The sequence below is a fragment of the Equus przewalskii genome, chromosome 9 (assembly GCF_037783145.1).
Source record: "Equus przewalskii isolate Varuska chromosome 9, EquPr2, whole genome shotgun sequence".
NCBI classification, from domain to species: Eukaryota; Metazoa; Chordata; class Mammalia; order Perissodactyla; family Equidae; genus Equus; species Equus przewalskii.
In genome coordinates, this window is record NC_091839.1 from 17,622,590 (window position 1) to 17,649,609 (window position 27,020).

Here is a 27,020-nt window from a genome sequence, read left to right on the forward strand (position 1 = left end):
AGATCGCCCTTCCACAAAGGACTTGCCCAGTCCCGGCAAGTGCTGTCCGCAGGCAGCCTTCAGCGGTCAGCCCCAAATCAGAGATGTCCTCAGCTGCAGAGTGGCCTCCCTCACCCAAGGTCATGACCTTCCCAGGGCAGCCCATGACCTGGCCATTTCAACCCAAGTGAGATAACACAGAAGAACTACGTCAACAGCTCCCGTGGGTTTGGCTGCGGTTGTTGAGCTTACACAGCAATTCAGCTTCTCCCTCTGCCTGATGCCAGTTCCCACTCCAGGTATTGATCCCAAGGACACTCGTTGATAAACATCTTGCATGCTCATCTCCACTCAGACAGAGGAGGAACCCTGGGAACCCAACCTGAGACAGCCTGTCTTTAAGAAATACCCTTTCTGACCATTCTGGCTAATTCTGCCCCTTCGCCCAATTCTCTTGGTAGCTCACCACCTCGTGTTTTCTTCCTTAAAGTATTCATCCCACATGAGCTTCTCTTAAGTGATTATTTTTTTCTGCTCCCCTCACACTGGACTATAAGCTCCAAGAAAGCAAAGATCTTATCACCGGGCTGTTTCCAGGACCCAGAATAATCCCAGGCTCATAGCACAAACCTTCACCGTCCAAGACAGTGGCCACATGGGACTATTTAAATTTAAGTAATTCATAAAATTGTTCACTTCTTAATAAAATGTTACTGACAAAAAGAAAAGAAAATTCAGTCTCTGAAGCCTCACTCACCACATTTAATACTCAATAGCCAGCCACATGGCTCATCTAAAACATTTCCGTCATCGCAGAAGATCCTATCGAATTGCATGGCTCTAGAATATAAGCTCCTCGAGGTCAAGTAACTCCTCATAGCTCTATTTCCATCCCCTGGATCAATGCCAGGCCTATAGCAGGGATTCAGCCATCGTTATATTGAATAGGTACGTGAACGAGTGGCTGGGTGGGTGGGTGAGTGTATAGATGGAACGGGATGGAGCCGACACAGGAGGCTGAAGTCATCTTTTAAAGGGTGACCTGGGTTGTGTCACTCCTCTGCTGAAAACCCTCCAAGGTCCTCATAATGACCTCCAAAAACACACTTACATGATTTCACCCCTGATCCACCCTGACCCCTTACCACGTACCCCTCACCAGCCACTCTCATCTCCTTGCTATTCCTCCAACACTCCAGGGACATTCCTGCCTCAGGGGCTTTGCATCTGCCCTACACTGTGTCTGAAATGCTCTTCCCCAGGTATGCCCCTGGGGCTCAGTAAACTCCCTGATGACCCTACATAGAATGTCAACTCCTCCCCATCCACAGACCCCCTTAAACCCCCTTCCTGCTCCATCTCTCTCATCACCTTCTAACATTCTAAATAGGATTATATTTACTCATTTATTTTGTCCCGTGTCTATCTCCTCCTCTTACAATGTAAGCTCCTGGGGTCTGGGGTTTGGGTCTATTTTATTTACTGCGATGGCCACATGCTTGAAAGAGCGCCTCCCACATAGCAAGCACTTCATAGACTGCTGATGAGTAAATGAAGGGTGGAAGGAGAGTAGGAAGGAAGGAAGGGTATGAAGCTTAAAAACAAGACGGTCTCGGGATAATGCCGAATGGCGCAAAGGGAGCGGACGCAGTAAGAGGCTAGGAAATACATTATTCTGGTTCCACTTTTTTAAATTTTTTGAAATGAGACTATTGAATCAGATGACCCATTCTATATACCTTCTTGGTGGATTTCAAAAGCGAGAAAACCTTGGAGGAAGGCGTGAAACGAATTCTTTATTTTGAGGACCTTGGCGGGACTGAGCTGTGCTGGTCACAGGCGGAGGTGAGGAGGAAGATGTCTTTCCAGTTTCACAGCACAGATCAATGTCAGGATGTGAAGGATGGAATCGACTTCCCACGGGACAGAGGGAAGCAGCCCAGGGCAGACGACACAGAGGCAGGGGGCTTCCAGGAACGGCTTGGCGGCAACCTGGCCCAGCTGAGGATTTGGAAGATCCTGTCCTCTCTCTCTTTGCATGATGACATTTTGCAGGGGATTAATTCCCCAGGGATCAGCTTGCCCTAAACCTTGATAATCCAGATTTGTGATTTAATTCAGTGGCCTGAGTATCTTACACCAGGAGAAGAAAGTAGGAGACCAGAGGGGAAAAAACAAACCTGTGTTTCCAGGAAATCAAGAAAAGTGGGTGAACTCACTCCGATGTCTCTTTAATTAACCATTTCCACTCCCAGCCTTGTCAAGAACCCTATTTCTAGCCTCGTGATTAGCATCCTTCTCTTTCTCACCCAGAGAAAGAAACTGAGCGGATTTGAAGCAGTTGAAGCAGGAAGCTCGAAGGGTAGACTACGAGCTGAACTTTTTTGACCGTCTAACAGCAGAAAAGACTATTTTAACCCAAGAGGAAGCTGGGGAAGAGACTCAGGCCAGTCAGAGGGAATCAGAATGACGTGAAGTCAGAAGATGTCACTAATCTTTGGGATTCTTAGGGTGGCAACTAGACCCTGGTCCTATTCACGTTCCCACGCATAGACTCTCCCTTCTTAATCTAGTTCTAGAAATGTACTCCCCGCTCAACCTCATCCGGGCAAAGCCATCACTTCCAGTCTAACCTCCATCCATGCCTCTGCAAGGCCAGTCCCGACACCCCCCACCCTCTGTCCTTTAAGGGGCCGTGGGGATTTGGGCCTCAAGTGCTTGATCCATGTCGGCCAGGTGGAGAGTGACCGGGGTTTCCAGCAGCACCTCAGCGAGACATCATCTTCACAAACTCTGCAAAGAGAAGTCCCTGGTGAGGCGCCTACTTCTAGGAGCAGCTGACATTATTTTTTGGGCCCTTAGTACATGTCAGGAACCGCAGATGACCTTTGGGAAGTTACTTGACCTCTCCAGGCCCCAGTTTCTTCATCTTCAAAATGGGAATCCGAAGGGCGACTTACCTCAGATGGTTTTGAAGATGGTTAAACAATATAACGTTTACAAGACACAGGAAGTGTTCGATAAATAGTAATTATGCGTATCTTATTTCATCTTTTCAACCAATCCTGGAGGGGTAAATGCCATTTTACAGATGAGCAAACTGAGGCCAGCGAGGTTGACCAACATGCCTGAGGTCATGTGGATGGTGAGAGGCAAAGCCTGCAAGGAACGCAAGTTGTATCTGATTTGCTGTGACTCAGAGCCAGATGAATTTACTGGCCCGACCCAAGTCTGGAGGTCAGTCTGTCCTTCCCTTGCGTGTGGTTGGCCTGAGGAGGCGTCTCCTCAAAGATCTCTCTCCTACCTCTTCCAGATCTTCACTGACGCCCACTGCACACCTGAGCCTGGCTAGATCCAGCAGCCATACAACAAACATCTGCCGAGTTTCCGTACTGGGGATTGTAGAGCGGAGATGGTTTAGAGAAGATCCCCCATGGACGCCCACCCCAGGATTTCACAGCCTAGGAGGCAGACACAACCCCATCCTTCAAGGTCCACAGGCATAACTTCCTTTGGAGGGGAGTAGAAAAACGGTAAGACTTCACAGCTGGGAGTAATACACGCTGAGAAGATGAAGCGAAGCTTCTTAGCAGAGGTTGTAATGGCGCCGACCCCTGAGGGACAGATAATATTTGGGGAGACATTGATGAAAGGGAAAGGCTGTGATAAGTGGAAGAAGCATCAGGGAGAAAGGAACAGAAGTTGGAGAACACAGAACAAGTACTGAGTGTGCACCAGAGCATAAGAATCCAGAGAGTGGTTGTAGAAGATACAGCTGGGCGGGGTGGGGGATGGGAGGTGGGGTCAGTTCCTGGACGCACTTGAATATCACACTAAGCATTTTGGACTTTGGCATCTAGGCAGCAGTTGGATGCTGAGATTTTTGAACCAGAGAGTGTCACATTTGGAACTTGACGTGCCCTATTGACGTCTCCCGCAAAAATGATCTCCACTCCCATCCGCTCAGGACTCGGATCTTTTTCATTTATCCAATTACTCAATACACACGTGTTGAGCTCTGTGCTAGGAACTGGGGTCATAGTGATGAGAGGTTTAGTCTGTGGCCTCAGAAGGAAACAGGCAATGAACTATCACAGGCTATCGTGATGTCATGGACCAGGATGACCGCAGAGGCACGCACGGGCGTTGGGGCCCCACAGAAAAGGGACGCAGAGCCTGGTGAGAGAGGCGGGGGGCACCTTCCAGAAGCATAATTAAGAGTTATCCAGCGGAAAGAAGAAAGGGTATTCTAGACGGGAAGACCGACACGAGCAATGACAGGGGTTGGGGGCACGTAGGGTGTCATTTCTTTACTTTTCTCTAAAACTTCGAGTGAAAGGCATCACCATTATCCCCATTTTGCAGATGTGAGAACTGACACTTAAAGTGAGGAAGTGACTAGGATAAGACCACATAGTTCGTAAGAGATGATCCTGAACCTGAACCCATGAATCTGACCCCAGAGGCCAGCTATGAGCCAGTCCACTGTCCTCCTGACGGGACATTTTGTTCCTGTGACAAAGATGCCCAGGGAACACGGAAGGGATGGGAGAGGCGGAAGTGAGTCCGGACCGAGCATGAGAAGAAACAGGTCACTGGACAAGGAGTAGCCAGGTGCAAATATAAGGAGAGGTGGGAGAGGCTGAGCTCTTTGTAATGACACGAGCAGAAAGGGATGGAATAAATGCTTCAGAAACCTGCCGCCCCCGCCCCCCAGCCCCAAAACAGAGGGAAGAGTGAGAAGGAACGGCCGACTTGGAAAATCACACGCGCGGTCGGAGGTGGATTCCTGCCCTCATCCAACGTCACCTTCAAAGTCGACGGTGCCATCTCCATTAACATCGGCTTCCTGGACAACCTCGGCGATCTCCCGGGGGGTGAGCTTCTCTCCCAGGAGTCTCTGCAGGGCCTGCTGCAGCTCCCCCAGGGTGATCTCCCCATCTCCGTTGGTGTCAAACTGAAGAGGAGCAGAAGGGGATGATATTAGCGACGACAACGACGACGACAATAATAATAACAGCCGTGTTTATCAATCACTTACTGTGAGTCAAGAACTAAGCTAAGAGCTTTGGCACATTATCCACTAGAAGTTCAGCTCCTTGGCGGCCAGTAACTTTGACCGTCTTGTTCCCTGGTCCATGCTTCAGTTCCAAAGCAGTGCCTTCCGCATGGTAGGCGCTGGACAAATATTTGTTGGATAATCCAGGTCAAGCCACAATTTAGCTCTTGCCTGGATTGTCGCGACAGACCCTAACTGGTCTTCTGGCTCCCGTCCTGGTCCTGTGTGGTCTGTGGTCCACACAGCAGGACCTCACCTTCACGTTCATTTAAAGCATAAGTCAGATCTTGTCACTCCTATCCCGCTCGGAATGAAATCCTGACACGGATCCCCAACACACAAACTCGCACGTGACGGGCCCTGCCCTCGGCGACTCTGAGACCTCATCTATTTCGTTCTACTCTCTCTCCCGCTCAGGCCGCTCCAAGAACCCCAGGCTTCTGGCTCTTCCTCACATACACCTTTCCACCTTCCAGCGCTTGTACATGCTGCCTCCTCAGCCCGGAATAGCATTCCCCGAGAGCAGCACCCTCCAAAAGAAATACAGTGCGAGCCCCGGGGAGTAATTTTAAATTTTCAAGTAGCTGCATTACAAAAAAAAATTAAAAGGAACGAGTAAAATTAATTTTTAAGAATTGATTTTATCTAACCCAGTATTTCCCAAATATTATCATTTCAGCATGTCATCAATTTAAAAATTATGAATGAGCCGGGCTGCATTCTTTTTACGCACATCAGATTTCACAAGACTGAGCATACTGCCTTACTTAGCATGTACTTAAGATGGTTTTCCAACGTACTCAGCATATAAGGATACCTACGCTAAGGATACTCAATCTGAATCCAGGGTGTATCTTACACTTACAGCACTTCTCAATTCAGACGCTAAATTTTATCAGAAATACTTGATCTGTATTTAGGTTTCATAAAATTCTTAGATGAAAAGTAAGCTTCACATACCCAAGTTTTTCCAATTGAATGTTTCCCAATAATTGAGTCAAGTATTTGTTTTTAAATTTAAACGAATTGGACTTATGTTCAATTGAAGGTAAATGGAAATTAAATAACTAACAATTGAAATTAATCAAAATTTGACAAAATTAAAAACTTGGTTCCCCGATCACACTCGTCATACTGCCAAGGGCTCAAGAGCCACAAGTGGCCAGTGGCTACCGTCTTGGATGGAGCATTTCCATAATCACAGAAAGTTCCACCAGACGATGCAGCTCCAGATCTTTATATGAAGCTGGGAGACAAAATCACACAGCCAGCGGGTGGAGACCTCCCTAGGGTTTGGACCCGTGTTTACTTGGCTCCAAAGTCTTTCATTCCAAACCCTATCCTATTCTTTCCTTCTTTCTTTTTTTCTTTTTAAAGATTGGCACCTGAGCTAACATCTGTTCCCAATCTTCTTTTTTTTTCTTCTTCTTCTCCCCAAAGCCCCCCAGTACATAGTTGTATATTTTTAGTTGTGGGTCCTTCTACTTGTGGCATGTGGGACGCCACCTCAGCGTGGCCTGATGAGCAGTGCCATGTCCGCACCCAGGATCCGAACCGGTGAAACCCTGGGCCGCCGATGCGGAGAGCGAGAACTTAACCACTCAGCCACGTGGCCGGACCCTATTCTTTCTTTTTGCCTCATGGAGTTAAAAGCTCTCTGAGCGAGGAAAGCACTTTATCAGGGGATATAAGCGCATTTCAGCAAGCCCTTCCCCTCCCTCGTTCTCGTCTCTGAAGCCGCTCTACAAGTGGGTCAAACCAGATGATCTCTTTGGGTTCCTTTCTGGGATCTCAAATTCTTGGATTCCTTCTTGCTATGACAGGCATGAAGATTAGAGGTCCTAACGTGTGTTTTTGGAGTTTGCAGGATCTTGGATAAAATTTGTAATTTCTCTGAGCCTCAGTTTCCTCGTATGTATGATTGGGATAAACGACTACTTCCTCCTAATGTTATTTGTGAGGATTAAATTAGATAAAATACGTCAAGGACCTCGTCCATTGCAAGTGCTTGGAATATCTTATTTTCCTTCCCTATAAATCCCACCATAGCCAGAAAAAAATTGGTTTGAGTGGGTTCTGTCCATGGTTAAAGACTAACCATAGACCTCCGGGGTGTCCTTCAGCCACCTCCAATATTATGAAACCGTTAACTCACTTCCTTGAAGGCATCTCGCATCTCTTGAACACCGATCATCCCAGCCGTTTCCGCCAGCAACTTGGGGGTCATCAGCTCCACAAAGTCCTCAAAGTCTACACGGCCACCCACTGAGGACAGAAGACGTAGGTCTGGTGAGACGCCATATGCCCAACCCTCCATGACCTCACTTTGCCCTTCAAGGCTGCTCAAGAAATAGATCTGCTCCAATCTCTCTGCCTTCTAAGAGCTTTCTCTCTCAGCCAACTCGAGCCTTCAGAGCCCTCTGATCTGAACAGGGTGGACGGAGCGTGCTACGGTGGAAGTAACTGTCCGTGTGACCTGGAGCAAATCTGTCCATTGGTTCAGATCCATGTTCTCTCATCTGTCGATCTGTCGGAGGGAGAGTATGAACTAAAGGACCACCAAATCTCTTCCTGATATGAATACCATTGTGTCCTGGAATTCAACCTGGTTTACTCAGAAACACGCCCAGAAGCAAACCCAATAGCTTTTTTTTTTTTTTTTTTTTTTGGTGAGGAAGATTGTCACTGAGCTATCATTGGTGCCGATTTTCCTCTATTGTTTGTATGTGGGATGCCGATGGCTTGATGAGAAGTGTGTAGGTCTGTGCCCGGGATCCGAACCTGTGAACCCTGGGCCACCAAAGTGGAGCGTGCAAACTTAACCACTATGCCACCAGAATAGCCCCCAAACCCAATAGTGTTTTTATCCCAGCTTCCATCTCAAAATCAGCTCAGGTCGCCACCTAAAAATCCATCCTTTCAGCAACACTTCATCAACATCAGCTCCAACTGCAAGTTTGTTTCCAGCATCAAATACAGTTTCAATCCTGCGCTCCACCATCTTTGTGGCGATAGTGATAACCTACATTTAATAAGCATTTACCAGAGGCTAAGCCTTTACCTGCATTAGCATCTTTATCCCTTCCTTCTCACAAAGCCACAAGGTAAGGAGTGATATCATGTTCACTGGACAGATGGGGAAACTGAGACTTCAAGACTAGGGGTTAACTCCACTTTTCAAAATAACCACAATTAGTAAATAATAGAACAGGGACTTGAACCCAGATTTCTAAAAGTCACCCTTTTTACCACTTCATATGCTGCTTCCCTAAGTATAGTCTGAGCTGCTTCCTTCTGGATTTCTATCCCCCTTACCCACCTCCTTATCTCAAACTCTATTCTTAACCTCCGTATCCTTCCCCATTCCACCCTTAGCCCTCCCCTAAACTCAGTCATGCCTCCCGCCCCCCAGCCTCACAGTTCATGCGGATTTGCTGGCCCAGTTCAGTCAGTTCCATCTCCGTGGGCATGTAACCCATTGTCCTCATGAGATTCCCCAGATCCTTACAAGAGATGAACCCATCTCGATCCTTGTCAAACTCAAGAAATGCTTCCCGGAGCTCTGAAAATTAAGAGAGAAGATCTTTGGGGGAACTTGAAACATCAGTGGGGAAGAGTGGCATCTCTCGAAACCATCAATGAGGCACCGACTAGAGACTCCTCAAAGAAAAACACATTTTAAAAAAACCCAAAAATTTGAAGAGCAGTGATATAGGAAACGTGTTAACAAGAGGAATGATTCCCGAAACCCCTAAAATGATAGCCCTGAAGTCCTTCAAATTCTTGGGTTAATTCATGGGACACTTCAAAAGAAAAAAACAACAATTTTCCATTCATCTTAAAACTCATGTGTCACTCCCGGGTGTCTGAGACCCTTGGGGATGGGTGTACCTTCTAAGTACTTCGGGAGGTACTTAAATTGCCATGAGAGAGAGTTCCACGAAAGCACAGTTGAGTGGAAGGAGAGAGGGATGTGAACATTTCAAGGGAAGGGACTTGCACTGGAGTGCACAAAGGGACAGAGAGCAGGGACGGGCGGGGATGGACGTGGGGGCGTGTAGGGGAGAGGATGTTACCTTCGATCTCATCTTGTCCCAGTGGTCTTTCCTGGAAAGGAACGCAGGGGAGAGGGAATTTGGAGGGAGGCTCAGGGATCCAACATCCACTTCTCCAGTCATGTTCCCTCACTCTCCCAACCTACTCCTCACCCTTTCTCTGCGCCATCTTACTCCCTCCCCTCGACCCCTCTCATCTTCGTCCTCCCGTCCTGCCTCCCGCTCCATGGCTATTTGCTTCTTGCCTTCTTCCGCACCCCCTTCTCATCATTTCCTCTCTCCCATCCTTGAATCTTGATCTCCCTCCTTCTGCCTTTCCCATATAGACATCCATCCCATCTTGGCAAAAGGGGTCTTAGAGGACGTGCAATCCAATCTCCCTTCTTCTCCAGATGAGGAAAGCAAGACTCAGAATCCCAGCTACCATGTTCGGAGTGCTGACTCTGTGCCAGGCGGCTTCCACCATCATTTCACTGAAACCTCAGAACAGCTCTGTAAGGTAGATCCAAATATCGTGCCCATCTTATTTAAGAGGAAGCCGAGGGACAGAGAGGTTAAGGAATCTGCCTGGGGTCACACAGCTCTTAAGCGGCAGATCTCCTCTCAAGGCAGGGAGACATTAAATCGAGCCCTCGAGGTCACGCAGCAAGGCGGGGGCAGCGCTGGGATCTGAATTCAGGGCTGCTGACTCCCAGATCAGAATTTTTTCCACTACACCCCATTGATTCTTTCTTTACCCACCTCCATCCTTTCTCCCAAGGGTCAGAATCCCTTCCCATGGGACCAGTGTTCAGTGGCATCCAGGCAGATGATCGGTGCCAGTGTCGCCAATTCCTGAGACCTCTAAGACCTTCCGATCATTGTTGCCGCCACCCACTCCTGGACACACCTGAAGGGTCAGGCTGAGACACCTGGAACACCATCCAGGCAATTCCACCAACCTCTGGCCTCTAACACCCCCTTATCTCCCTTTATCCTTGGAGCCTTTCCCCCAGATTCTCTTTATTTTCCCTTTCTCGCTTAGTTCCCTCCACCCCCCCCCCTTTTTTTTTGTTTATCTTAAATCCTAACAATTAAAACCAAGCCATTGCAATCAAACAGACCTGCCCTACCACTTCCTATCTGTGTAAGTTTAAAGCAAAGGACTTCATGACTCAGAACCTCAGTTTCCTCATCCGTAAAATGGCCATGAAAATATTTTCGCCCTCACGAGGCGTTCTGAGGATTCAATGACATCAGGAAGGCAAAGCCCTGTGCACGAGGCTGTGCACATAGCAATGACTTCGTAAGTGGCAGCTATCGCCAGCTTCCTCATCATCACCGCCATCGCTATGGGTGTCCATAAAAAAAAGAACAATGATAGCATCAATGGTGACATCATCCCAGTTCCCCTTGTATTTTTTTCTCCTCCTTGATCTCCCCTCTTTTGCTCCTGAGTTCTGATTCCATCCTCACCCATGTCACTGACCCTCATGACCCCGCATGCTCCCCTGGAATTCTTCTGCCTTCTCAGTTCATGCTCCCTCCGACCCCTTTGGTCCATGGCACCCAGCAAGCCCCCTCTTTCCCCACATCCCAGCTCACTCTGCCCTGCCCGCCATCCAGTGTCCCCCACCTCACCCGCTGTTTCTCAGCGATGCCTTTTCTCAAGAAGATGCAGGCGGGGCCCATGGGAAGCTGCATGGAGGGGCCAGGGCAGGGTTCACCAGGCACGGATCTCAAGAAGGCTCCCCCTCCTTCCCGTCCCGCCTGGTGCCTCAGCCTCCTTATCTTCTCTATCTCGCCTCTGCCAACTCTTCCTGCCTCTCCTGGCCTCACCTTCAGTCCCTGTGTCTTAGAGCTGTGACAGCTGGGTCAGAAATCTCTACTTGGGTTTGGAGGGATCAGAGCTGTTCCTGCCTCCCCATCTGGCTTGAGTGAGACGGGAGGGGGAGCCAGTCCCAGGCTCTGACCTTTTGTCCCCAGAATGGAAATGGAAAGATAGTCTCGAAAATGAGGATTAGAGCAGAGGGCATCCGTTCATTCAATGTTCCAACAGGCCTATCGAGTGCTCTCTCTAAGCCTGGCCTCTGCTGGCCCTTGGGCTCGTGAAGATGGAGAGGACATGGCCCCCGGCCTCAAGGAGCTTTCTGGTAAGTCAGGAACGTGTGCCAATGAGCAGGAGGCATGAACTGCATGACTTCAGGAAGCAGGCATGCACAGTAACTAAGAGGATGGGATTTGCTCTTTCTCTGCTCATGTCTTCATTTCTTCCTGAATAATTCAAGGATAAGACGCAAGGTGGGCATCCATGCTGGTGGTGGGGGCTGGGGAGGGTGAGAAATCATGGTGGTGTCAGAGCCCAAGGAGGTGATGCAGGTGTCTGCACTGGATGGGGAGGGGAGAGGGGGCCATCGGTGTCGGGGGCCAGAGTTCATGCCGGGCAGAGGAGTGAGGACGGCATCCCCACAGAGGGGCAGCACAGCCCGGAGCATCAGGGCCTGGGAAGGTGAGGATGGACCCACGGAAGTGCACCCTGGTGGGGAAGGCTGGAGCATGAGCTGGGGGAGGAGGATGTCTCCACATGCGGGTATCACATCGCCCAGGGCGGGTGTTTGTACTGAGGGTGTCCACTCGCACAGGCAGCCTATCCTAGGGTGTCAAAGCCAGATCAGGGTGAGAAAGGCATCCCCATAGGGGTGGGGTGGCAGTGGAGAAGGGAGATGGGTCACACACATGGATTATATTAAGGCTAATGGGAATCAGATTTCTTATTGTTGGAAAAGGGAGTTACTAATATAGAAAGGGGGAAAAGCAGAGTGAGTCCCGTGGGGTTGGGTTGGAATTGGAGAAATTGGTATGTCCTCAAGGGTTTCAGTTTAGAGAGGGGTACACAAATAAACAGACGTCACTGTGTGTGGGGACATGAGCTTATCTTCTCCAGCCAAGAGGACACAGAAGCGGTGACACCCTGATATTAATGAGCACCTCTAGCATCCAAATCTTGGCTTCTAAAGACCCTTCTCCACTAAAAGGAACCAAGACACCTAGGAGACACGGCTGCATCCATGTCTGGAGCAGGACAAGTGTAAGAGGAACCTAACCCATCTTCTTGTGCCATAAAGCAAGATGGTGCTCAGAGCTATGGGGACACGTCAGAAGAACAGACGTCAGCATGAAGAAGCTCCTCTGGCCATGGCAGGCGAAACTTGAAAATCAAAATAGGGGCTGGCCCCACGGCCACGTGGTTAAGTTCACGTGCTCTGCTTTGGCAGCCTGGGGTTCATCAATTGGGATCCTGGGCACAGACTTACACACCGCTCATCAAGCCATGCTGTGGCAGCATTCCACACAGAAGTACTAGAAGGACTTACAACTAGGACACACAACTATGTACCGGGGTTTTGGGGAGGGGAAAAAAAAAAGGAAGATTGTCAAGAGATGTTAGCTCGAGGCCAATCTTCCTCACCAAAAAAAAAAAAAGACAGAGAAAGAAAACAAAATCAAAATAAATAACAAATTATATAGGAGAACACTGGAAACCAGGAGTCCATACAGATACAAATCAAAAGATAAGTGGAAAATTTGGTAATATTTACAGAGCTCAAAGTACCTCCTGACAAAATACTAATTCCAAAGGAGAGTCTTTATAGTGGGGAAACCTGGCAGACACCCTCTTAATCAAATGATTAAAATGACAATCATCAGTAATGTGACAAATTAAAAATATGCCTTTGACTCATGTGCAATTATGAACTACTGCTCCTGGAAACCTCCCCTGCTGCAGGCTCTTCCCAGAGCCCGGCTCCAGGCCCCATCTCCCCTTGACGGGTTTCGACAATTTTTAGATCAGGATTTCACCAGGAGGAGGATGGTCCCCGCTGAGCCCCCACTTCCAGGTTCATCTCTTCAGGGTGCGCACACTCCAGTCATCGGCATGATCTTCTCACTCCGAGACCTTACCATGTCACCTCCCTGCCGGGGATAAGGTTTCCTAGAGAGTGGACCGAGGGCAGTAACTTACGTCCTTGTGCCTCAGTGTCCTCATCTGTCAGATGGGGATAGTGAGGTTGCCATGAGGGTCACTGTGGAGTGAGGACATCCCTGCCCAGCCTGGGCAGATGGGTGGGGAGTGTTCACAGGGGCCCTACAGGAGTGTGGGGAGGAAGAGCGTGTGCCTGGCCCGGCTTTCCTCAGGGAGACCCGGTTCCACGCCTAAGGGAACCATGGGGATCCGTGTGGAGCCAGACAGACGTGGGGATTCCCAGATACACGATACTTAACTCCTAATCAAATCCTATTTAGCCATAAACATTTTATTTGAACTTGATAAATATGAGTGCACGTTAATTTGCCAGTCCTTTAAGGTAGGGCTCTATCAGTTAGGAACTCTTTTAGACGTGAGAAACAAAAACTATTTTTACAGTGGCGTAATCACAGTGGGATTTAGTTATTTGCTACCCCCTCCACCCACCCCCAGGACAAGGAGCCCAGTTAGGCAGCTGTGGCCCTTGGCTCACTGCTTAAGGGTTCACAGAGCTGCTTTCTCTGTGAGTCCCCTGGCTTGTTCCTCATGATCACAAGGTGGCCGCCCCACCTCCTACCATCATATCCATAGTGGAGGCAGGAAGAAGGGAAGGGTTGCCACAACCAGGTCTCCTTTTTCATCAGGAAAAACAGCACCGACACATGCCAGGCATTGTGCTAGGGGCTGCGGATAGAAGCGTGAGAAAAACAGGCCCGGCCACGGCCTGCCCTCAGGGGTCAGGTCCAGAAAACCATGCTGAGGATTCTGAGGCCACGCCTGGTCACCAGTGGGAAGGTCGCAGGGCTGGGAGTCTGACACAGGTCACTGCACTGTCTCCCCAGAGGATGGGGACGGTACCCGCAAGGGGTGGGGCCTGGAGCCGGACCGCCAAGTCAGAACCCTGGTGCTGGCAGTCCCGGCTGCGGCCCTGGGCCAGCCGCTTCCCTTCTCTGTGCTTCCATGTCCTCCATCTGTGAAACAAGGCTCCCCGCAGTGCCTACCTGGTGGGACTGCCGGGAGCTTAACTGAGTTAATATATATACACGCAAAGAGCTGAGATGGGCGCTGTCCTATAAAATAGCAACCTGTGGCTATTTAAATGAAAGGTAAATAAAATATTTGAGTCCTCGATCGCACTGGTCACATCTCGAGTGCTCAACAGCATCACGTGAGGCCGGGACGTCGCACAGCACGGACGCAGAACACCTCCATCACTGCGGAAAGTTCTCCTGGAAGGCGCTGGTTTAGGCGGTTCCTGGCGCACTGTCTTGCGCTACCAAAGTTGAGCCGTCAGAGCCGGCCCCGCGGAGCCCAGCACAGACCGACACAGGGCAGGCGTTCAATAATTATTTATTGAGAAAAACAACCAGGTGAACCCAAACCCCAACCTAAGCCTTCCCCTCACATGCACACACACGCCTGACTTGCACACGCCCCCAGGCAGCAACGCCAGGCTTGCTCGACAGAGGCAATGTGTCCAGGCCCTCCACCCCTGCCGCCCCGGCTCCTGCAGGGCAGGGGCCTAGTAGAAATCTTCCGGGTCGGAGTCCACGTCCGTGCCTTGCTGGTTCTGAATCTGACTTTGCTTCCAGTACAGATGGGCCACCTGAGCAGAAAGGGTGGGAGCGGGGAGGTCAGAGGCCCTGGGGCTGCCCCATGTCCTCCCATGCCCTTCCAGGCCAGAATCCACCCCTCCAAGAACCAGCCCCACCGGGCGTCCCGCCCCTCCTCCAAGGGCCTCACCTGGGCGCTGGTGGTGGCCTCCTCGGGCTTCTTGTCTTCACGGACGCGAATAAACCGAGGGAAGCGAAGGGAGATCCCCTTCTCGCCATCCATCTAGGGGGAGGCGGGGGGTGATGGAGACCCTCCTGTGGTCCAGCCTGAGGTCTGAAAGCTGCAGCAATTCCCTCTCCAAAGTCTATCCTCCCTCCTGCACCTCTGGCCCCAGCTTTGTGATCCGGACAATGGGGCTAAGCGGTGGTTCGTTGTAAGATTAAATAAGATAAGAAAGTGCTTGGGGCCGTACCTGGGGCATAATAAGCACTTAAGAAATGCCAGCTGCTGTAGTTGTTATTTACGCTGTTACTATTATTATTATCGTTAGGGCCGAGAGAGAGAGCAGCACAGACTGAGGGCATGGATTCTAGAACCGTCTGCAGGGTCCAGCTCACAGCTCCCGCTCTCAGTGGCTGTGTGACCCTGGGCCAGATACCTAAGCTCCTGGGCTCTACTCTCCCATCTGTAAAATGAGGAGGCTCAGTGTTTTGTGAGGAAGAAATGAGTGTATACAAGTGACATGCACAGCGTCCATGTGCTGCTCCTATCATGTGGACCTGGGGACCCTGACTTTGTAATCTGGAGCATGAGGGAGAAATTAAAAAAAAAAATCGGATCAAAAGTATGAGTGCCATGAGCCAGCGCTGGCGGCCTAGGGGGTAAAGTTCAGCACGCTCTGCTTCAGAGGCCCAGGTTTGGTTCCCAGGCGGGGAACCACACCACTCGTCAATCAGTGGCCCTGCTGTGGCGGTGTCTCACACAGAAGAACTAGAAGGACCTACAACTAGAATATACAACTATATACTGCTGCTTTGGGGAGGAAAAGAAAAAAAAGGAAGACTGACAACAGATGTTAGTTCAGGGTGAATCATTCCCAGCAAAAAAAAAAAAGAAAAAGAATTCCCCCTTTAAATGGATGTCTGCTTCTAATCAGAAAAGTGCATGGTAGCTAAACCTGGAGGGGTGGAAAGAAATCTCAAAGAAAGGTACACTTTTTTTTTAAGTATGCTTCTTGGTGAAGAAGATTGGCCCTGAGCTAACATCTGTTGCCAACTTCTTTTTTTTTTTCTCTCCCCAAAGCCCCAGTGCACAGCTGTATATCCCAGATTTTACTCATTCTAGTTCTTCTGTGTGGGACGCTGCCACAGCATGGCTTGATGAGTGGTGTAGGTCCACATCCAGGATCCAAACCCACGAACCCTGGGCCTCCGAAGCAGAGCACACGAACTTAACCATTTGGCCACGGGGGCGGCCCCAGAAAGGTAAATTTTTAATGTGAGACTGATTCTTTTCCTGCAGGAGGAGGCTGAGAGCTTTCCGAGTGCTGGTCTCAGGCAGTGTCTTCCCCGGGCACAGGGGTCCCTTAGCGGGTGCTGAGGACTGAACACGAGTCAGAGATGTGAGCCGAGGCATTTTAAACCTTGGTAGCGTGAAAATTAATTATGTTGGAGAAAGAAATTGCAGCAGTTATAAATACTCAGCAAGAAGTATCCTCAGCTTTTACTTAACTGTTTTCAAAAATTACTTAAGAATTGAACGTGAGATTATGACAGGAAAAGGAGCAATTTCACCATGTTCTTTCTACTCCCAGGGAATTTCATTTTTCTTAAAAAATGAGACTTTTAGCCCCATTATCTGACACCCACATAAAATTCAAGCTAAAGCTTTCCTAATCATTAGCTGGCAAGAGCAGACATGCGCTCTGAGATGCCTCCCGACTCTGCGCCCCGCTCTCCCATCGGGCCTTCCCCGGGGGGTCCACCCCAGTCCTCCAGCCACTCACCATGCCCCGGGCCGCAGGGTAGATGGGGGAGAGGGACAGGTCGGCGCACTTCACCTCCCACACGGCGCTGGGGTCCAGCCAGTGGTCGGGGGCCACGGCGCCGTCCGCCCGGACGTAGGGGCGCGGGCTGGGCAGCACCAGGGCCTGCAGGGAGCAGGGGGAATGAGCAAGAGAGGCTTCAGGTCTCAAAGTCCAAACTGGGGGTCAGGGGGCGAAGGGGTGAGGAAATCGGGGGGAAACAGGGGTAGGGATAGACACAGACACCCCTTAAAGTAAAAAGCTGGGGTGGATGAGGCGAAATGGGATGAGGGAAGAAATGAAAGACAGAGACCTAGAGACACCAACACACAGGAAGGACAGAGTCATACTCGAAGACACCTGTGACCATGACGACAAACTCCCAATTACTGGGGGCTCACCCAGCACTCCAAGGATGAACTGAGGGACCCCTGCAACAGCGCCCTGCCCCGGGACCCCCCAGGCCCCACGCAGCCAGGCCCTGAGCGAGGAGATGAGGCTCCCTGCCCGGCATCACTGGCGAGTGGCCAGCTCTCTGCCCGCTGCCCCCCTGCCCGCACGCCGAGCCCCGAGCCTGGAGCCTGCACACACAGAGCGCCGCTGCGGGCAGAGAGGCCGAGGCACGGCCAGGCCGCCGCTCACCTGCAGGCTCTGGTGATGCTCCTCCAGCTCCTCGTCGCTGAAGCCAGTACCAAGCTGAGGGGAGGACAAGGGACGTCAGCAGCTCGGCGCCTCCTCCTGGCTCCCAAGGACCCAAATCTGCAGGCACCAGTGGGCCGCACCCTCTGCGGCCTGACCAGTGTCCGCAGAACCCAGAGCTGAAGGTCCGGGGGATGCTGAGCATGCAGCCGACGGAGGAGCATCGCCGCCGACCGGGATGGGGTCGCTCTCCCAGCTGCTCTCCGTCGCCCCCTCTGCTCCGGGCTCTCTGGCCCAGCAAGTCGCTCCCTTGGGCTCCCCCGCATCCCACCAGCCCCAAAACCCACACAGTCTCCCATCTTAACCCAAGAGTTTTCTTCCATCTACCAAAACAGTCAAGGTTCAAAAACATTCCTCACCTGCAACCCTGCAGCGAGGTGGGCATCTTCAAACACCAGATACAAAACTTCAACGGGAAACCCCTTTCTATACTGAGAGCCTTAGAATTTTTCTCACCTGTTGCCCTGGCAATAGCTCTTTTAAAAATCTGTTCTAAATAAATAATGGGAAGTGGTGACAGACAGATGGGCGTGAACTGTAAAATCACCTCTCCCCCAGACTACACGGGTTAACGTCCGTGCAGGGCTGACTCAGTCATCAGAACACAGCGGACGACAAGAGAACCCCCTAAGCACGGGGAGCTGGTGTGAGAAACGGGGGCACATCTACGTGAAAACCTCTGGCATTCAAGTCCTGTTCATAAAAGCCCTGAATGGCAAATGAAAACACTGACATTTCTTATCACTACATTACTTAAATCCACCGGACGGCATTTCAAATACAGTATTTACAGGGTAATACACAGAAAAGAAAATTACTCATATAGAAGCACAACTTTGTAAAAGTAAAAATAAAACATCCCCTCAAATATTACTAGTGGTTGCCTCTGGGCAGTAGAGTTGTGGGTAATACTTTACTCTGGTTCTGTGGCAAAAGCCCCCGATTTTTTGGATCAACAACGTGTGCAGCTCGTAACAGAAACAAAAACCACTACATGTTTCCCAGGCTCCCTTGCAGATGGGGGTGGGCCATGGAGCAAAGTTCTGATCAACGTAACTTAAGCAGAAGTTGTTCACTGGCTGAGGCTGATTCAGGTGGCCCATCGGCCTCCTCCTTCCTGCTGCTTGGAGCACACATGGCCATGACGGCTGGAGCTCCTGCAGCCACACTGAGAAGACAAGGCCAGAAGCACATGACAGTCAAAACTACTGTGCGGAAAGAGGAGGAGCCTGGGTCCCTAATGACACAGAGAGCTGCCTGCCACGCTCCAGACCTCTCATTATGTGAGATAAAAATAAATCCTTTTCTCCCTTAAGCCACCGTTATCTGCAGCTGAACTCAATTCCTAACTGACATAGCTTTGTAATCTAACCCATTTCTCTATGTGAAGCAAGAGTTACTTATAGGATCAGAAAAAGTAAATAAAAACTAGGAAGAAAAAAATAATCCTTTGCGGGAAGGACGTGAGAGCCTTTTGGTCCAGGCCCTCCCCGGGCTGAGTCAAAGCCACTTCCCACTCGCTTCTGCGGCCAACCCCGGCTCCCAGCACCTTGCATATGGCCTGCAGCTCCTCACTCTCCTCGTCGTAGCAGGCCAGCAGGAAGCCCCCGTAGCGGCCGGCCCGCTTCCCCCGGCCCAGGTAGGCGCCGATCACCACGAGGTCCAGGGTGTCGCCCACGCCATCGAGGTAGTCCTTCTTCAGCTGGGAGAGGGAAGACAGGCGATGGCGAGGCCGCCGAGGCGTGGGCCTCACTGCTGAGGTTAACGGTGGGGTGAAGGGGACTGCGGGGGTCTGAGGAACCCCCATAAAGCCGAGGACGGCCCCCGGGAGGAGACTAGACGTGGAACGGGCTTCCGGGTTTGAAGAGCGAACGAGAAAGGGGCGACTGAGATGGGAAGAGCAGGCGGGTTGACGGGAATGGTCAGACAGGGGAACTCGGGGTCACCCTGGGCTCCCCCTTGCCCTCAGTATGGAGGCGCGTCCCACTCCTTCACGTGGAGGACATCTATCTAATTCCAGAAACGTTAAGAAGTGGTGACTGTGTGCCAGGCAGGAGCTGAGCCTTGGGGACACAACAATGAACACTTCCTACGACAGGACACGTTCGCACCCTCACAGCTGCCGACAGTCCAGGAGGCGAGACAGACCGCAGTGACACACAGGAAACGCAGGGAGCAGGACCGGCCAGCGCCACTCCAGGCCATCTCCCGCTTCCATCTCTCGCCCCCTCCTCGCTGACCCTCTCCACTCGAGCCTCCGGCATCTCTTACCGATGACAGCTTCCTGCCCACCTGTCCCTGCTTGTGCCCAGCACCCCCCACACCCGCCCACCATCCACAGAGCAGCCAGAGGACCTGTGGAAAAGGACAACTAGACCACATGACTTCCTGCTTAAAACCTCTGCCGGCTTCCCGAAATCCTTAGAGGGAAATCCAGTTTACGTCGCCACGGCCCCCAATGCGCTGTGTGACCTGGAACCTACTCTCCACCTGACCTCGCCTCTCGCCTGACTCCCTGCACATGCTGAGCTTGTTCCTACCTCAGGGCCTTTGCACTTGCTCCCCCTCATCCTCCTCCCAGACACTCTGCCCTGATCCTCATGTGGCCAACCCCTTCCTGCCGTCCATGTCTCCACCTGGACGTCACCGCTGGAGGGGCTTTTCCAATCACCGGAAGCACTGCCAGGCCCTCGCAGGCCCTGAGCTGACTTGCTTTCCTCCCAGCACTCATTCCTACTGACTTTATCTCATTCATGCCGTGGCTGACTCCCTTCCTTGGCCTCGCCCAAGCTCAGGGAGAAGAGACACCTCACCCGGTTCTCTCACCATGGCCCTCGGAGCACTTAGCTGGAGCTAAGTTTTGGCAACTTCATGACCAGGGCTGTGCGGAAGGGAGATCTGAGGCTGACAGCCATGGGAGGCATTGCGGGAGGAATGGAGAGGGGGCTCCCGAGCTCAAATCGGGCGAGGTGTGGAGACCGGAAACCAACTGCCCAGTGGGGAGAGACTTCCCGCTCCAGGGCCCGGCAGGAAGGCTGGGCAGCGGGCGGGAGTCACCTTGAGCCAGTTGTGCGACCTCTTGGCGATCTCGTAGGTGGCGTCGACATCCAGGGTTTTCACCATGAGCCCCTCGCAGGAGTCTGAAGGAGACACAGGAGCCCTGTGAAGCCCACTCTCGGTCCCTGGGGCAGGCAGGCTTCCAGTCTAACCGGCCAGGGTGGGGCCGGGGCCAGCGAGGATGGCGGGGAGCCCGGGCTGGCGGAGGGACGAGCGGGCGCCCTCACCTTTCACCGACTGCTCCAGGAACTCGGCGATCTGGTCCGTGTCCTTGGTGTCCAGGGAGGTGGCGAAGACGAACTCGCCCTCCGTCTCCACGAAGTTCTCCCGAAGCAGCTGCCGGCGTCGGGAAAGGGGCTCCCGCACCAGGGACTGGGGGCGAGAGAGGGCAGGAGGTCACTGCGGAAACGAAGAGAATGGGCCCGACCTCGGGACCAATGGGAAGCGGAGGGTCACGAGTCATGGTGTGGCTGATGGAGATCCTCCAGAGGGAAGAACCACGCCGACAGGAGGGGTCTGAGAGTTTAAAGTGGGGCTGGAGGGGCCGCCCCGGGGCCGAGTGGTTAAGTTCTCGCGCTCCGCTTCGGTGGCCTGGGGTTTCACCAGTTTGGATCCTGGGTGTGGACACGGCACTGCTCATCAGGCCACACTGAGGCAGCGTCCCACATGCCACAACCAGAAGCACTCACAACTAGAGTATACAATTATGTACTGGGGGCTTTGGGGAGAAGAAGAAGGAAAAGAAAAGAAGACTGGCAACAGATGTTAGCTTAGGTGCCAATTTTTAAAAAAGATAAATAAATAAAATAAAGTCTGGGGCTGGAGACCATTTATATGCAGGGACCCCAGGAGCATAAGGGGGAGCCACAGGCCTGCTGGAGCCTGAATGGTCCTTTATTGGTCTCTTTAAATGTGACTAGGGTTCCTTTCTTAACACCGGTTGAATAAAGGCAAAAAGCAGCTGATGACCATGAGGTTATAACATAAACATTCCTCAGAGAATGTTTTCCATGTTTAATCCACAGGTTGGCAACCTTTTCCCGCAAAGAACCAGACAGTAGAGGACCCCTTCGCATTCTGGAAACTTCTTAAGGACTCATACCAAAGAGCCTCTGTGTATGTGGGTTATATCTCTTGATATTTACCATATGAGTAATACGGTATTAACTACTATATCACATAGGGATACTAACCATTTTAAAAGTGAGAAAACTTAAAAACATTTATTAATTCACTTAAAAATAATAAATCCAGGATGTTAACCCAACAATAAATTTTTATGAAATATGCCTATATTTAAAAAAATACTAGTTAGGGGCATCCTGGGTGCAGACATGGCACTGCTCATCAAGCCATGCTGAGGTGGCATCCCACACGCCACAACTAGAATACACAGCTATGTACTGGAGGGCTTTGGGGAAAAGAAAGAGAAAAAAAAGAAAAGAAGATTGGTAACAGATGTTAGCTTAGGGCCAATCTTTAAAAAAAAAAATACTAGTGAGAAGAAGGGCATTATTTTACATTTTTCTAATTCTTTCCCATCTAGCTTAACAGAGGCTGGATTCTCACACCTGCCTCTGTGCTCGGACGGCGGCATATGTCGCTGTGGCTGCGGCACATGAAGAAAATCCACCTCACAGAGATGTGGAGTTGGAAAAGGGAGGCCCTCACAGACGCCCCTGAAAGGGTCTTGGGGACCCACAGGGGTCCTCGGACCACACTTTGAGAACTGCTGCCCGAGTGTGGCCTCCCAGCTCAGGGACGCAACAGAGTGAGAAATGACCCTCAGACCGCCGGCTCCCGAGCTCACACGCCACCCCGCGGCCCCTCGGCTCTGGCACACGACCTCCGGCGGGAACTCACCTTTCCATTGAGGTAGATGAGGTCGAAGGCGTACAGACACACCTGCACCTGTATCTCCGCGGCGTCCACCTCCTGGATGGGGCAGGAGACCAGGAGGGGGGAAGCTGAGGCCCGGCCCGTCGTGCCTGAGGCAGACACCACGGTCACCTTGCACTCTCCCCTTATGCCCAGCTAACAGGTCGCACACCTGTGAGGGTGGCCATGCTGAATCATGATGGCTCTCAGCTAACCCCAACCACCTCACTCCCCTGTTCCGTATTTGCTCTCCTGCCCTCTCCTGCAGCTAATGGTGGTGACCTGATACAATCCTGGCCCACAAGAGCAAAGTTCACTGTGGGGCAGGTTGTGGGGGCTCCTGGAACAGACCTTTCAGAGAAAAACATAGAGACATAGGAAAAGGACTCTTCCTCGCTTCCTACTTGGCATGCTGGGATGAGAACACAATGGCTGGAGCAGTGGCAGCCATACTGCCAAAGGCTGAGAGAAAGGCATCCCCACTGACACTGTCCTTCTGGGGACGGCAGGACTGGGAGCATGAGGGAGTGTGGGCCATGGCAGGGGGTGGACGGGGGCTGAGGCTACCTTGCGCTTGCGGGTGGTGAGCACTTGGAATGGCTGGATCTGCTTCTTTTCCCGGTCCCAGGCCACGGCTTCAGTGTCCAGGATGAAGGACGTGACTGACGGGAGTTTAATCTGAAAGGTGAAGGGGGAGACCCAGGGCTGATGAGAGGTGGGGGACGAGGCCAAAAGACAGGCTTAAGGAAACAAACTCCCTTTTCCTTCTTCTGCAGTTTTGTTTGTTTTTTTTTAATTTATTCTTTTTCAACATAGGCAATTCTTTATTAATGAGTTTGTTTTTCCTTTGGAGGAAGATTAGCCCTGAGCTAACATCTGCTACCAATCCTCCTTCTTTTGCTGAGGAACACCGGTCCTGAGCTAACATCCGTGCCCATCTTCCTCTACTTTATATGTGGGACGCCTGCCACAGCATGGCCTGACAAGCAGTGTGTAGGTCCGCACCCGGGATCCGAATCGGTGAACCTGGGCTGCTGAAGCGGAACGTGCAAACTTAACCACTGCGCCACTTGGCTGGCCCCCTTCTGCTCTTGAAATCCACAGATGAACTGATGCCATCCTCCACGAGACACAGATGAACACAGATCCTCTTTTCTATTCCCCACTGAGAGAGGAGAAAGTAAACTTTTCTGAGGGCTCACCATTTGGTCCCACAAGCTGGAAACCCAGGAGCCTTTGTCATCTTCCTCCCACGTCACATTCACTTCCCCAGTGAACTTGTTGATTTCCCCTCTGAAGCCCCCCTAAGCTGTCCAGTGGCCACCACCTCACTGAGCCCGGTCCAGCCTAAGCCACACCATCTTACTGGTCCCCCTCCTACATGGACCCCGGCTAAGCCCTTCTCCTCACAGCAGTCAGCATGCTCTTGGCAAACCCCAAACCTGATCACAGTACATCCCTGCTAGCAAGCATCCCACGGCTCTCCACAGCTGTGGAGGCTCCCCCTGGTCAGCCCCCAGCCCTCCCTCAGCTCACCTGGCCCCCTCAGACTTGCTCTCTGCACCCCAACAAGCTAGCCAGTCTGTTTCTTGAATGGGCTGTCCCCTCAAGTCGCTGGGCCTTTGCACATGCTCTTCACACTTGCATGCCCATCCTCATCCTTCATCTCCACTGGGGAGACTTCTTTTCCCTCAGAAGAATGCCGTGCACAACCCCAGGGGGCACCACTCACACGGTATCCTGCGGCTGTGCACAGTGACGGCCCTGCTCCCCTGACACCAAGGGCAAGTCAAGTCTGACTGTTAGAAAGGCTCATAGGATGCTGGTCCTTGTCTTTGGAGCCCCGATCTCCATGTTCAACTCTAGAGGCAATGTCGGGTCTTTCTGATGAAGACCTGCCTGCCCTGCCGTCTGTGTCACAACCTGTCTCCAGCACAGAATCGGCACAGAGCAGACACCCAATAAATACTGGCTGAATGAACGAGTGAAAGAAGTCAGATGCAAAAGACGCCGGACTGTAGGAAACCACTTACCTGAAGCTCCAGAACCGGCAGAACCTACCTGTGGCTACAAAGAAGGGGTGTGTCTCTGAGACGGATGGGCTGGGGCAGAGGGGACGGCCTGGCTGGCAGGCGGCACGAGGAAACATCTCAGAGTGATGACAGTATGGAAATGTGTCATGTGTTGATCACGTGGGTGTAAAAGTTTGTCAAAACTCATCAACCTGTACCCTCTACACTTAGAAACTTTTACGGAAATTACACCTTAAAAAATTAATTACAAAAAAAAAAATAGGGGCCAGCCTGGTGGCACAGTGCTTAAGTTCATGAGCTCCACTTTGGCGTCCCGGGGTTCACCAGTTCGGAGTCACGGCGCAGACCTGGGCACTGCTCATCAAACCACGCTGTGGCAGCGTCCCACATACAAAATAGAGGAAGATGGGCAGAGATGTCAGCTCAGTGACAATCCTCCTCAGCAAAAAGAGGAAGACTGGCGATGGACGTTTGCTCGGGGCCAATCTTCCTCACCAAAAAAGAAAAAAAAGTGCTTGGCACTTAACAGGAGTTCCACTAATGCCCACACTGTCCTGTCACTTCTGTGCTCGGGGCTCCAGGGAAGAGCCAATTTCCTAATTAATTAGGGCAGGCAAGGAGAAGGGCTCTGAGAGAGGACTCCTAAAACAGGAGCAGAGATGCCCCCAGCTCCAGGGCCCTCGAGGCCCAGTCCTACTTTGAGGGAGGGGCCAATGTGCAGGCTGCCTCCCTCCGTCCTTGTCCCCACCACTCCTCCCGCCGGAGAGTGAGACGCTGGCTTGCCCAGCCTCCCAGGGTGGCCATGGCGCCCAGTGCTGAACGGTGACCCCCAAACTGGAGTCAGCCAGGGGTGCTGGGAGGCATCTGAGAAAGTGCCGACTTTCCTCACGGGAGGGGACAGAAGCTGGAACCCTTCCCTGCCTGTCTTTCTGTCTGGACGTGTGGCAGCTATCGGCAACCATCAGGGACAGGCACTGGGATGAAAAGCTAAGCAGCCAAGAACGGCAGAGGACAGAGACAGAAACGAGCTGGCCCAGGACGCAGTGCACAGCTGAGCCAGCCTCGGGCCGCGCTTCCAGATTTCATTGAGAAAAAATACCATCGGCTTGAGCCTCTGCGAGTCAGGTGCTCCGTTATTTGCAGCCAAACGCACTCTGATTTCCTTGCAATAAACCCCCAGTGCACCGAGCTGGCCGGGATGGGCCTCGGTTCTCTGTGCCAGTGACCGCAGCCCCGTCTGAGCAAGGCGGTGGCAGACACTCACCTTGGGGATGCGGCTGATGACGTCGGGGTACTTTCCGGTATTGTCCTCCTGATTCCTGCTGAAGATCTTCACCTCCCCACCTTCCAGGACATGGATCTGGGACAGCGAGAGGGCAGAGGAGATCACAGCTCAGTCCACCCCAGGCGGCCCCTCCTTTCTCTTCTGACCCCACTTTCACTGGCAGAAGGTTCCAGAAGCTCTGGAGGAGGAACTGGGGCAGGGACTGGAGTGAATCATCTCCTTGGTTCCAAAGCACCTCCCACCCCAGTGTGTGGGAGCCCTTGCCGTCTTTTTCTTCATCATCCCAGTCCCCACCGCTCTCCCCCTCTAAGCACAAGTGTCTTGCTATGTATCTATTTGTTGATTTGCCTGGATGTGGCTATGTGGTACATGTCATTCTGGTTTTCACTGCTAATTTACTTATTTTACTACAGTCTGCTCAGAGGCCTGCAGCAGAGCTACACACATGCCACCTTACATGTAGGTTTTCTCAAGAAGTCACTGTGTGTCTACAATACAAAATACAGGACTTAAAAAATACATATATATACTTTTAAATCACTGTTGCTACTGTAAATCATTTTATTTCTTATTTTTTCCCCAGCACTGTATTTTGAAGGTCCATCTATACGCTAAGGGTGCACTGAACCCCTGGTTGTGATTGTCGCTAAGCACTGCAGGTGGCCCTGCCGCTTCCCTATCCATCCGTAGGCGATGACACCGAGACTGCCCCGGCTCCCCGCCAGGACGGAAGAGCCACAACAGGCATCGTCACAGACCCAACCGAGATGTCTCCAGGACAGGGTCGCAGGACACGTGCTCATCTGACTGCACTGCGGGTTACGGGGGGGTCTGTTGTAATCAGCACACCCACCAGGAGCACACAAGCAGGCCCGACACTTCTTGAGCTCCCACTGCCATGGGTCAGGAATTTTGACGATTTTATCAAAAAAGACTGATCTTCAGACAAGCCAGTGAGGTGGTTATCGTTGCACCCACTGCACAGAGGTGGGGACTGAAGCCCTGAGGGGTGTGCAACGCCAGACAGGCAGTCCACGGCAGAAGCCGGCTCTGAGCTCCGTCTGGCCAACCCCACGCCCCTGCTCCAGCTCGTTCCTTTCTGCCGAAGGGATGTGTGTCCCCCCCTACCTGAGCCCTCTGCCCATCGTATTTGTACTCGCAGGTGAAGGCTGCCTCCTCGAAGCGTTTCAGGACCTCACTGACGCCCCGGGTGGGGTGTGCCAACATTGGTTTCAGGGGGACCCCTGGGAAGGGAGGAGAGAGAGTGAGTTGGGTAGTCTGGGGACAGAGGGAAGGCAATAAACAAGAGAGGGAGTGTGGCAGGGACTGAGGACCACGCAGACTTCCAAATGCACATAGAAGTGACGTGTGCCGCGTCTGGCTCACATCATC

The 27,020-nt window shown here is 51.8% G+C and overlaps 2 protein-coding genes across 10 annotated transcripts in view; both read right to left on the bottom strand.

The window, feature by feature from the left end:
* Nucleotides 1–2,189: 2,189 nt before the first annotated feature.
* On the bottom strand, nucleotides 2,190–10,890 carry CABP5 (calcium binding protein 5). The gene is made up of 6 exons (XM_008527555.2): nucleotides 10,714–10,890; nucleotides 9,115–9,145; nucleotides 8,457–8,600; nucleotides 7,194–7,303; nucleotides 4,789–4,936; nucleotides 2,190–2,772 (listed from the first exon to the last, which is right to left on the bottom strand). The coding sequence occupies exons 1-6, from the start codon at nucleotides 10,774–10,776 to the stop codon at nucleotides 2,747–2,749; spliced, it is 522 nt and encodes a 173-aa protein (XP_008525777.1). The 5' UTR covers nucleotides 10,777–10,890; the 3' UTR covers nucleotides 2,190–2,746.
* A 3,543-nt stretch (nucleotides 10,891–14,433) lies between these two features.
* Nucleotides 14,434–27,020, bottom strand: part of LIG1 (DNA ligase 1) — a 49,422-nt gene continuing 36,835 nt past the window's right edge. For 6 of the 9 annotated variants that reach the window (XM_070633108.1, XM_070633107.1, XM_070633112.1 and 3 more), the window contains exons 18-28: nucleotides 26,757–26,872; nucleotides 25,608–25,703; nucleotides 22,878–22,988; nucleotides 22,296–22,367; nucleotides 20,660–20,804; nucleotides 20,433–20,515; nucleotides 18,925–19,077; nucleotides 17,319–17,372; nucleotides 16,659–16,802; nucleotides 14,843–14,935; nucleotides 14,434–14,705 (exon numbers count right to left, since the gene is read on the bottom strand). In XM_070633108.1, coding sequence (XP_070489209.1) covers nucleotides 14,622–14,705; nucleotides 14,843–14,935; nucleotides 16,659–16,802; nucleotides 17,319–17,372; nucleotides 18,925–19,077; nucleotides 20,433–20,515; nucleotides 20,660–20,804; nucleotides 22,296–22,367; nucleotides 22,878–22,988; nucleotides 25,608–25,703; nucleotides 26,757–26,872 — 1,151 coding nt within the window. In that variant the 3' untranslated portion in view covers nucleotides 14,434–14,621. Of the gene's footprint in view, nucleotides 14,706–14,842; nucleotides 14,936–16,658; nucleotides 16,803–17,318; nucleotides 18,544–18,924; nucleotides 19,078–20,432; nucleotides 20,516–20,659; nucleotides 20,805–22,295; nucleotides 22,368–22,877; nucleotides 22,989–25,607; nucleotides 25,704–26,756; nucleotides 26,873–27,020 lie in introns of all 9 variants that reach the window. The other 3 variants (XR_011543848.1, XR_011543847.1, XR_011543849.1) reach the window with 1 other exon arrangement.